Raw genomic sequence first — 12,578 nt, 5'->3', positions numbered from 1 at the left:
TTTGGCCTCCTCTCTCCCCCCACTGTGCAATGTGTATCTGCAATTATGAATCACTAAACCGTCCCCATCGGCAGAAATACCAGCTCGACCATCAACAGCAACATTCTCGTAGCATCAACAAGATAACTCCTTAAAGATAACATTCCTTTTTGATTTTGTAACGGACCACGATGACACTTAGATCTGGATTCTGTAAACCGTCAATAATACGTCATTTAATGTACAGCCCTCTATCTCAAAAGACTTATACAACTGTGCCTTGACTTCTAACGAGCGGGACAGTTCTCAGAGCTTTCTGAGATGCTCTTCCCGGGTTATAATCCTCAAATTTGGCTTGAATGAAATTTTCCATTTCTTTCTTAGATCGACTGATTAATATTTCTTCGACAACGGTCACTGTATCTTACGAAAATTCACAGAAATAAGATATTTACGGTAGCCAAGTAGGCCTCGGCAAGAAACTGAAGGACTTAGCAAAACAAGACCTTAGTAATTATTTTCTTAAAATGATGGAACAAAATATTCTAAAAACAAAGACCTTTGTTTATCAATACATTGGATAAACAATTAGGTTTGGCTAAATTATTTCCTCTCCTCAAATGAAGGACCTTGAAAGTGTTACCCGATACAGGAACAACAATTATGTAGCCTTTATTTGCTGATATCATGATTACATAAAACCCTCCACCTTCATAGGGAACAGACAGTATAAAATGAAAGAGAAACTTTCATCTTTACCAAAAAACATAACTTTGATTTTACAACTTTATTTTTCTCATTTGGAATGTTCTGCTATTAACTTTATTCTTCTTCTCATTCTTCTTGTGCTTCTTCCTCCTTTATTCTTGCATCCTTGTATTTTCAGATTTTCTTTTTTAAAGATTTAAAGTCTATGAATTTATCTGTGAGTAAAATTTTGGCTGAGCACACCAGTGATCTTCCCTTCTCATTATGTTGTAGTTGCTTCCTCCTTGCTTCCACAGTTACTTATCTGGGCGCCTTTTTATTTCTAAGTGGCATGTGGTACCTTTGAATACTCTTTTCTTTGGGGAATTTACTGCTAGTTTTCTTTGTGCCTTAGTACAGTATATGGTCAATTTTTTAAACCGCCTGTGTATAGGCTAAAAGGCGACATAGTCTCTGTTTATGAAGACACAAAGTTTAAAATATATTTCTATTGACCTAAACCTATTACTTATTCCTGCCTACTTCATGTAACAAATTGAAAGTGGGGTGACAAAGCCTTCTACAACTGTTCTGTTCATATCTTTTGCATTTATAAGTTTTTGCTTACATTTTAATACTACGCATTTATAATGTAAAGAATTTAACTGTTATATTTTCACTGTGATATATTCCTTTTGTCAAATGTAGAACATTTGTTTCACATAAAAAGAGTATTTATGGGAATTCCCTGGTGGTGCAGTGGTTAGGCTCTGTGTTCTCACTGCTGAGAGCCTGGGTTCAATCTCTGGTCAGGGAACTAAAATCCCACAAGCCTCACGGCACGACAACAACAAAAAGTGTATTTATGACAATTATTGATGTATATCTTTTCATCTAACTTGTTTTCAGTTTTACTTCTAGTCCTTTCCACCTATGATTTCCTCATTCTTGTTCTAATTTTATTTCTCATTTTCCTGGCAAATGTCTTTAAATACCATATTCAGGGAGGTATCAGGTGTCAGGGTTTCCAAATCTTTGCCCATATATGAATGTTCCCTAATTCTTTCCAAGTTCAATGGCCTAGGAAAACACATCAGAGTCTCCAAACCTCAGGTCTCTCTGAAAATTCCAACATGAGGCTTTGGGGTCATGTTCCTCACCCCTCAGCTGAGCATCTCTGCTAAGGCAGTGCTGTGTGCCTACATGGTGCACAGCCATCAGCTCTATCCCTGGTGTGCCTGGAACTGGTAAAGGTTTGAGAACCAGTCTTTTAGAATTTAGTGTCCCTGACAAGTCTGAGGCTTACTGAGTTGTGCTTCTCTATGAGCAACCCGACCTTCTGTCCTGTGGTACCCGGAGGGCCTGGGCCAGGGCCATCCCTGTGGCTGGCGCCGGATGGCAATGGGATTGGCAGCCCCTCCAGAGAGAGCCACATGAGCTGGGAGAGGGAGTTCTCTAAACAAACAGCAGTGCTGTTTCTAGAAGTGGGGGCAGGGAGGCCAAGCAGCCAGAAGCCACACGAGTCCACTTCAGGCAAGCTGACAGGAAGGAGATTTCACGAAACCGAGTGTGGACCCTCTGTGGGATGTCTTCTCAGGATCCCAGCAAGAGTTTCTAGCTTCTGTGACTTAAATTTCATGGACTAAAATGAGGTAACTGTCTTGCTCTTGTGCCTCATTTCTCTTTCTAATGTGTACTGTTTACTTAGCTTGGATAATATCTATCAGTTGTACGGAACATGGATGTGATATTCTTTTGCGAAAGGACTTGGGTAATTGGAACTGTAGAAGATTATATTCACTTATACATTCATGTTGTCACATGGAGCAGACTTTATCCTGAGGCTGGGGGTAGTGGGGAATTTGGAATTCCTTTAACATCTCTTGAGTGTCTTCTCATTGCTATTTTTGTCGTGGTCCGAGCGCAGGTTGGAAAAGAATTTCCAGACACAAGGCAGAATGTAAGGACGATAGAGTTTATTAAAGAGAAGAGTCACTGCAAGAACAGCAGGCCGACTTCCTGGTGGCCAGGGAAAGTCGACACTGAGCATGGTTGCTTGTCTGTTTTTACAGCCAGGGAACCTGCAAGTCATCTGCTGACTGGGCAGAGTATGTATACTTTCAGTGTGCTGAGCGGGAGAAAAACGGGGCAAATGTCTTTCCTTATATGGGATGGGAAAGGGACAGGGCATGCTGCTTGGGAGGGCTCTGGGACATTGCAATGGTCACATTGTGACAGCGTGATAGAAGTCCTGTAACTCTTTGTTCAGGCAGTATTGGCCCTTTGAGTTTATCTTGTTATTTATCCTTGGAGCACACCACAATTTTCTTATTTTCACAATATGGAACAATTCATTTCATGTAAAAAAAAAATTTTCTTTAAGACAACTGTTTAGCTGTATATGCACTTCTTGCGCCGTAGACCGAGTTTAGCATGAACTGTAACTTCTTTATTTTGGAAGGGAAGGGGGCATTTACTGGTGGGCATTGCAGGGCTAACTGGAGAAGGGAAACAGAGTTAAAGAAAATAAAATTAAAATAAGGGAAAATTCTTACAACAACAAACGAATTTTTAAAATAGTATTAAAAAGATACCAATGGCAATAAAACAAGTAACTTCAACTGAAATCATAAATAATATCAACTAAAAAAAAATAAGTCCAACTAAACCAAATATGTTCAAATAGAACCCGTTATCGGCCCAGACGTGGATGACCAGCACACATTCCCTGCTCTGCTGGACTGACCATGCGAGCACAGGGCTCCCGAGGGAAGGCCAAAGCCAAGGTCCATACTCAGTTTTGGCGTCTTCAACTCAGAATGTCCTGAACCATAAGCCAGATGGATACTCTAAATCTTTTCCAAACTTATTGCTGACAAGTACATCTTTTCCCATTCTATACTGTTCAGGTGTTTCTATTCATAAACCAAGGACAGGGCTTTGTTTTTACCCCTAACAAAAGCTTAGTTTATTTTAGCCACTGCTCTCCAGAATCTGTTACAAAGTGCCTTCTTTACTTTACTCCAAGTCTCTGGCAATCTACAAATGTCACTTTCCATATCCTCCTCCAAACATCTGATAAAAATAAACAGGACACAACTTTTTAAACTGTAGTTTTAAAGTAATATATACATTTGCAATCATAAAAAAATGTCCATTTTTTCCAGTGTTTATAGAGAAAGGAAAACACTACATGACCCTATTTCTCTGATTTTTGTCGGGGTGTGTGTGTGTGGGATCTTTCAGCTGGAACTGGTGAGAAGAGCTCTTCTTGGGTGTATGGGAGGGAAGGCAGGGATGAGAGCACCCCCTCTGAGGGCAGGGCCGGAGCGTGAGGGCTTCTGCAAAGGGGTCCCTGAGGCTGTTGTCTACACTATGGTGAAGGGTGGGAAAGGCCTAGTCAGATACAAGAGGCCCTGACAAAGTCCCCAGCAAGGAGGCTTCCTCCTTATGTCGCTATTCATGCTGTTTTTCTTTTCAGCTACATATTAATATAAAGGACATGGAAAAAAATATTTGTTTTGCAACATCGTGGCCAAAAAAACCAAAAAACTGCAGCAAAAGCTTGATGATTTTATAACAAAAGACAGGCTCAGGCTGTCCACGTCCCAGAAAAAGAAAGAGCGGAAGCAAAGATGATCCTTCCTGCCTCACCACGCTCTGGAGAAAAGGTGAGCATGCCCCTCAGTAGACCACCTTGTTGGGACAAGTGGGAAGAACAAAGAAAAACATTCCAGAAGTTTCATCAACATACAACTGTCTGAGCCATAAAGAATGAAACCAAATACAATAAAGTTGAAAAATCAGCATTTCTAAACATTTCACTTTCATTCAGATGGAATTAACAAGTTACGTCACTCTTTTACTCTGCCACAAGAATTCTTTTTACTAAGGGCAAAAACAAAGACAGTCTCATTTTGGCTTTATTGAATAGTAACCCACATCCAATATTTACAGACGTAATTAAATGGAATTTATAAGCCTACCATGCAGAATATTTTTAAAAATTAATCTGAAATAACTCTTAATGGAAGTTATCAATTCATATGTGTGAATACAATACTTAATTCATCATTTTCCAGCCAATATCCAAGTCGGTTCATTTCATAAAAACTCTATTTTTCAAGAAGAGGAAATATTTAAAAATTCAGAAAAATATTTCCGTATCTAGTCCTAATCTTCAGGTTTTTCTGTAAAAGAAGTCAATAACGATTATAGACACTCTGGCCACCGTGAATTAAATACAGATTTTCTCAACTGCATGACTACTTTCTTTAACACCGTATGTAACTTTTAGCATAGAGGAGTTACTCTTCTTTTATCGTATTTTCATGAGAGGTCTAAATTTGTTCTTTTTAGGTTCAAAAAGAAATACATATCCAAATTTAAAACCAGCACCTAAAGATTACTTTAAAAATAGCAACAGGGGCTTCTCTGGTGGCGCAGTGGTTGAGAGTCCGCCTGCCGATGCAGGGGACACCGGTTCGTGCCCTGGTCCAGGAAGATCTCACATGCCATGGAGCGGCTGGGCCCGTGAGCCATGGCCGCTGAGCCTGCGCGTCCAGAGCCTGTGCTCTGCAACGGGACAGGCCACAGCAGTGAGAGGCCCACGTACTGCAAAAAAAAAAAAAGCAACAAGGACACGGCCACAGAGTATTACCTTGTCTTTCCATTATGGATGGTCCATGCAAGGAACAAGATGGACATAAAAGTGAGGAAGTCCTCCAACCAGGCTTAAGTGAGACTGTAGAAGCTAGCTGCTCTCACAGACATTAAGAGGTCATCAAAAATACAGTGGTACCTCTGCATGTCTGAGAGAATACTGGGGCATGTAGACTAATGGCCCTACTAATGCCTATGACAATATCCTCAGAATAGAGGATAGAATAGAACTACAAAAAGGTGGGGATCATAGGTGGTGGACGGAGGGCATTATTTTCTCTACATGCCCAAATGTAAAGGTATATCTCTCTTTGGATTGAGGTGAGCTGGCTTTACTACCCATACACAGAATTCAAGAATCATAGTATTTCCTAATCTTTAAAAAGTATGGGCTATGTTATTATATAAAGCCTATTCTTCCCTTTCCTTTCAAAGATCATGGTTCTTCAAAATGTATTATTATTATTTTGGACAACCTAGATATTAAAATGTAAAGCACTTAATCCCTATCTACGCATTTTGAACCATTTCAAAAATGCCAAAGGTAAAATAAATCAGTGTATTGGTGATAGCATCTTCTATATTAAAGCCCTGAAAACTAACTTAACAGTCTTTAAACGGTATTCATTTTTGCTAGAATAACACTGCCAGAGGGACAGAAAAGCATGACCTAGAAAATCACAATGAATAAATGTCACTTACTAGCCATAATTTTAAAACATTCACCTGCCAAGAAAGGTTCTGGGAATGGTAGTGGTGCTGGATTTTTTTTTAAGTAACAGTTTCCCTTATACATAATAAATAGGTTTCCTGTTCAACAAATGTATCTTTCAAGATAACGTGAAGGCAAGTTTCAGAACGCTATGGATCATCATATAGTTTAAATCACTGGCGTCCAATTTAACGGTGCCTGAAGGGCCATCTTTAAATAACAGAAATTAACCCTATTCATGAACGGTTTAAATTGCAGATAAAAATATATAGAAATGAGGATAAAGTTGGAACAACAGGGTAGGGTATATTTGCAATCATGGCAGACGGCATCTTCATCTAGTGATTATTCAATGTTAACATGTGCATGTATTTGTTTTATAGAAATCAGATAATGCATATGCTTGATATATTTCTATTAAATGTAAACATACTACTATAAATTCACATTTTTTTTTTCTGAAATCCACACTTTGTTCTGGAAGTTGCCATTTATGAAGAGACAACAACACACTGATGACGGTTGTTCCTTGATCAACAGGACGTTAATGTGAGGAACACTCAGTAGTTTTCTCAAAACGCAGGGCAGACTTACCTGTGGTCAATAGTTGATCATTTTTCGAAGGGCGTCATAGCACTTCCATTTGTCTGGGATGTAGAACGGCTCAAAAATGTGAGGGAACGGCGTGTCGTACCCACATACCCTCGATATAGGAGCCTCCAGGTTCAGGAAACATTCTTCCTGCAGAGAAGAATCCAGATGGTTAGCTTCAAAAATATTTTATTCACAGAAATGAAACATTTCACTTTCAAATACAATGGCATCCAGGGGCATTATAATTTTTTCACATTATAATAATATTATAATGTGAAACAAGCAGGTAACAAATAGCATGTTTGGCCTGATCCGAGTTTTACTTAAGATATGTTTTCATATATGTATATGCATTTTATGCCTACATACATATCTGTTGCTTAAGGTAAAGTGGAATTATACCAAACAGGCTGTGTACAAATGACAAAATCATGACAAATGTTCACAGTAAACTCTGCAGCTTGAAATTAGTGACAGTATATGTTTTCTCTTGTTTCTTGAATTTTTCAAATTTTATATAGGACAAACATGTATTACTTTCACAATAAATATTTATAATTACTCTATGTAACCAGACTGAACTACCAGTTACTTGCCTATGTTCAGGTCTCTCTCACAGCCAGGTTTTGCAGACACTGACAGTCCCCTGGCTACTCACACCCCAAGCCCACTACCACTCTTTGCCCAACTGATGTGCGAACATCTCTCACCTATCACCTTGGGAGTCACCTCCACCAGGAAGCCTTCCTTGACAGCACCTCCTCAACTCTGCACCACTGATGAGGGAGAGGCTTCTGCCCTGAACTCCCACAGCACTGAACTCAGCACAATCCATTGTTTTTGCCCAATTATCTATCTTCCCTGAGAGACTATGAACTCCAGGAGGCTAGAGATCTGGTTCAAAAAAATGTAAGATCCCTAAGAATATATACATATGTATAACTGAATCACTTTGCTGTAACCTAAAACTACTAACACTACATAGTAAATCAACTGTGCTTCAATAAAAAATTAATTAATTAAAAAAAGTAAGATCCTGACCACAGGAGACCCTGTAGAAAGTTATCTTCAGGAAAAAAAAAGAAATGTTATTCAAGTGACAAATTCAAATTTGAAAATAAAATTTTTAGAGAGTTAAAAGAAATCTCAAAAGAGAGATGTGATTAAACTATTCTTAGGAAAATGATATTACCATTCACAGCTATTACCTGAAATCACATCTTTGAGTTTACACATCCACTTTCTCCATTGCTTTGTGTCACAAATGCTCTGGAAAGGTCCACATTTTCTTACATATTTTACTAACTGTATTTTTGCATTTCATTTGAGCAGAAATTTTTAAAGGAATGCTGATGCTCAGTCCCTATCTTCTGTATATATTTCTCCCAGTGACAAGTGTATCAGGGCAGAAAGGGCCTGGGAATAGAAGAGTCAGCGACAAAGGGAAGCAGCTGGCCATTTGCACACTCTTCCTGCCCCCAAAATAACTACTGCGACGTACAGTATCAAACACCAAGTAGTGCTGGTTTTCCCAGCAACAAGAAATCTTCATCAATAACTTGAGAACCTTGCAGACATAAGGTTTAAAGAGTCACCTAAAAAATTCCACTACTAATAAGCTCAAAAGAGATGACAGATTGGGTAGACTGTTTCTTGATTGAAACAAGTTATTTTGAAGGGAGTTAAATTGTCAATTTAGGATTAACTCAGTTTTATTACTTTAGTTGACACGAGCTGTTTTTCCGCCTCCCTTGAATACTGCATCCTTCATACACAAACTTTCCACGGGCACTGCAAAATACAGAAAAGCCAGGGGAAAATATTTCCCTTAAATACCTTTGATTTTACACCTGGTATAAAATATTATTCTTTCAAACTAGTTCCCTGGAAAGCTGGCCTATGACAAAATGATGTTTCAGTGTTTGTGAAAATCACTCCTTTTAGCAGAATGACCAACATCACGAAACTAAAATTTATTTTTAAACAGCAATGTTTCTAATTTCTCAAGAATGTGAGAATCACCCTACAGGAATGCATCTACATGTTTGCAGGAGCATAGAAAAATGTCTGTGAGGTCACACTTGAACTGTCAACAGAGGCCACCCTTGGAGGCTGGGAGTGACAAGGAAGTGACAAACGACTCTACTTGTACCTTATATGTATTGCTGGAGCTTTTGTGACACAGTATTACTTTTGTAATTAATTGGCACTGATATAAAAGTAAAGAGTAAAAAGAAGAATCATCTTATGTGGATAAAAGGTCCTATTTTGTGTTAACACAAGTTTGTGATTTTATATATAGCATTTTCTTAATTTGAAAACAATTACTGTAAGGTATATGGAATTATATTATTATAAATTACTTTATATAAATATATAAAAAGTAATTCTAAAAATCATGGAAGATAATTCAAGAATATATGATTCAGTTTTATAAGGATATACCCTAACCTATGGAAACAGTATGAAATTTTAACCCTTTGCTATCTAAAGTATATTAAAGAGACAAGTTATTCTTTCCACGGACTTGTGTTAAAACTTCTTTTAAAGCAGCTGGAAATAAGATGTCTGGGTCAAGCAGCTGTACAGAGTTACTTCCCACTGAACTGGTTCACATATGAATGATTTATGTGTGACTACATGTTTCTTTGGGCAACCATTAAAACTGGCATCCTTGTTCAAGCTCAGTTTTTTTCATATAGAAGCTGTACATACACACACACACAGAAAAAGGAATATTTGAAACTCATTGGCAGATGTATAGATCAATGTACCAGACTAATGCTGCACAAAGTATCTCTCTTCGTTATATACCACATTTTGACACCATAACTATAGCAACCATATGCCCTGAATTTTCAAAACAATCCAGATTCATCATATTCTTCTTTTCCATTGGTCACATAAGTACACTTATTTTTTTTAACTGGGATGATTTTTGATTCAGAAATATTAATCTGCATAAAATTTGGAATAAATAGTTACCTAACCCACAGGGTTGTCATGAGGATTGCAGGTAGTCTCCAGCACAGGGGCTAAGATGAGAAGTACCAGTTTCTGGTCTCTCTTCCTGGGGAGCTTGTATGTGGACGGGCTCAATCCACACGGAACAATGACAGATGGGACGGTGAGGTTACAAAGCAAATCACAGTGGAACATGTAACCAGGGGCAACAGAAGAGAACCCAGCCAGGTGCCAGGAGAAACTTCCTTCCAGCTATTCATGGTCCAAAGTTTCACCTTGGATCCAATGAGAAGAACTGAAAGTAAACCTTAAACCAATCAGGTAGTAACACCTACATATACCGTGCTTGTGGTATAAATAATCAGATGCTTTGAGAAAAACAGATATTCCTTCCAAAAGACCCTTGCACGAAACTCTAATATAGGGTATTTGAATTTACTTCTGAATATGTTTTTTTGTAAGTATGAGAATTTTCTTTCCAAAATATGTTAATAATAATAATAGTAATCCGTACTTATGATGCAGCAGGTGTGGTGCTGAATGAATTGTATTTTATCTCATTTAAACATTTTAACGAATCTATGAGGTAGGTATTATATTCCAGTTCACAGATGAAGAAACCAGGGTGAAGGAACTTGCCCAAGGTCGACAAGCTACGTACAGAGCCAAGTTAAGACTCAAACCTGACTACATTCATTCTGCAAATTTTGAAGCACAACTACTGAGAATAGCAATAACAAGAAAAAATAAAATGGAAGGCAAGCTGGGATTAAGGCTTTTACAACAGAGCCTCAAAAGGGTTAAATTCGGTCTAAGAAGCCTTTCCCATTGTATATAAGGAAGGTAGATGTTAAGACGTGGAAAAGCTGAAAGCACACACTTAAGCATGACGGTAACACATAGAGCAATAAACAGATGGTCCTGGGTATCAGGAAACTCCTAGGCTATCCTAAATAATTTAAAGAAGCATAACTCAAACTGTTTATGTATGAACCATCTGGGTTGCTATGCACGTTATAACCAGAAAAGGAAGCAAACAATGTGAAATGACAATTTCAAATCAAAAAATCATAGACCCGGGCGAAAGAAAAATTCTCTATTTGCCGATTTTCTGTAACAAAACAAAATAAAATTTTAAGTATCTTGGAGAAATTGCGGACGACAGAGATCCTGGAAATTTTCTAGCAGATGAAAATAAAAATAAATAAAACTTAATAAAATAGGATCCATGATTAAGACAAAATATTACTGATAGGCTTTAAAAGTTAAGTGTACTTAATATCAACTGAAGTTAATAACACTGTATTGCAAATTTGCGAGCTGCTAAGAGAGTAGATTGTAACAGTCTTCATCACACAAAAAACCAAGTATTGCATTTATCCGTATGTTTTGGTGAATGTAATACAGGTTATATGTTATTACATGTGTATGTAAATGTATATAAGTTAGGGCTTTCACGGGATCGCTCAAGACGTCTCAAAACTTAGCCTCATTTCCCCACGAAAGTTTTAAGGACGTCAGCTGTAAATTCTCCTGTCACCGTGTCAAAGGATTCACATCACTGAAATCAGCCTCCAGCATTCCGCAGTGTGGCTATGGTCACTCTCAACAAATCTTTTTCTTGTTTTTATGGCAAGGCTGTATAATATAATTGATACAGCATGGAATTTGGAATTCTATCTGAAAGGAATCTTTGTTCTACTAGGCTTTAACCTCTCCAAGGCTCTGTTTAGTCAACAGCAAAAGAGAAGTATTACAAGTTCTGTCCTTGTGCCTTTTCTCACCTTCTGAGATGGCCCACGCTCTGTCTGTGGAGTGTGTTTCTCTCTAAATAAATCCACTTCTAACCTATCTGTCCTTGTGATATTCTATTGTTCTGTGACTCTGTTGTTACCTTGCCTTTTTGCATCTCTAGCTTGGGCAGCAGCCTATGAGAAGTACCTGCTTTCATGCCTGACATACCACAGTGCTCAATAATTGCAGGGGTTTTTTTCTTCCAGTTTTACTGAGATGTAATTGACATACAGCACTGTATAAGTTTAAGGTGTACAGCATAAGGATTTGACTCACACACATCATGAAATGATTATCACCATAGGTTTAGTGAACATCTATCATCTCATATAGATACAAAATTAACAAAATAGAAAAATAATTTTTCCTTGTGAGGAGAACTTTCATACATAACAAATAGCAGTGTTAATTATATTTATCATGTTATACAGTGAATCCCTAGTACTATTTATTTTATAACTGGAAGTTTGTATATTTTGACCACCTTCATCCAATTCCCTCTCCCCCCAACCCCTGTCTCTGGTAACCACAAATCTGATCTCATTTTCTACGAGTTTGTTTGTTTGTTTTTGAAGTATAATTGACCTAATAATTGCTAGGTCTTTGTTTTCCTCTTAAGATTTTTCAGGTTCTAATAAACACAAGGTATCTGAAATGATAGCCCAAAACATCATTGAAGACAAGATCCTGGTATACAGAACAGTCCACACTGAGAAGTAATATCCATTGTAACACAGTGCCTGACAGCTACCATTTATTGGACAGTTACTGAGCCTTAAAAAATGCAAGAAAATACCAAAACAAGTTTAAGTGCTGTATGAGGAAGGAGGGTGGAGACCACTGAAGCTACTGAAGGAGCCAGGCTGCATCCAGTGAAAGGCAGGATCTGATGCTGCCCCCTGGTGAGAAGCAGGGAGCCTACACACTTACTGCCAGTTCCTGGGCCTAGAATGACAGGTTAATAAGTGTGGCCAGATCAGGAAGTCAGAAGCTCCAGAAATGGTTAAAAAATCCACCCCACCCCACCCCCATTCCCCCGGAAAGAACTTAATTTCCAAGCATTGCTACTATAGAAAAGTAGCCTGTCAGTCAGTTACAGGAAGATTCCAAGTAAAAGAGCCCAACAGATAACTGAACATAATCGAGGCACACACACTTCAAAAAAGTCAAGAATAAAGCCCATAAA

At 38.1% G+C, this 12,578-nt stretch overlaps 1 protein-coding gene across 3 annotated transcripts in view; it reads right to left on the bottom strand.

Annotated features, from left to right (window-relative positions):
- Nucleotides 1–2,625: 2,625 nt before the first annotated feature.
- BCKDHB (branched chain keto acid dehydrogenase E1 subunit beta) overlaps nucleotides 2,626–12,578 on the bottom strand; it is a 231,325-nt gene continuing 221,372 nt past the window's right edge. For 2 of the 3 annotated variants that reach the window (XM_024757453.1, XM_024757455.1), the window contains 2 exons: nucleotides 6,635–6,781; nucleotides 2,626–3,164 (listed from right to left, as the gene is read on the bottom strand). In XM_024757453.1, coding sequence (XP_024613221.1) covers nucleotides 6,641–6,781 — 141 coding nt within the window. In that variant the 3' untranslated portion in view covers nucleotides 2,626–3,164; nucleotides 6,635–6,640. Of the gene's footprint in view, nucleotides 3,165–4,571; nucleotides 4,857–6,634; nucleotides 6,782–12,578 lie in introns of those variants that run through there. The other variant, XM_024757454.1, reaches the window with a different exon arrangement.

The sequence above is a fragment of the Neophocaena asiaeorientalis genome, unplaced genomic scaffold (assembly GCF_003031525.2).
Source record: "Neophocaena asiaeorientalis asiaeorientalis breed wild unplaced genomic scaffold, Neophocaena_asiaeorientalis_V1.1 scaffold253, whole genome shotgun sequence".
In the NCBI taxonomy this organism is placed as follows: domain Eukaryota; kingdom Metazoa; phylum Chordata; class Mammalia; order Artiodactyla; family Phocoenidae; genus Neophocaena; species Neophocaena asiaeorientalis.
Note: the sequence above shows the minus strand (reverse complement) of the source record. Positions and strands in the feature narration are given on the sequence as shown.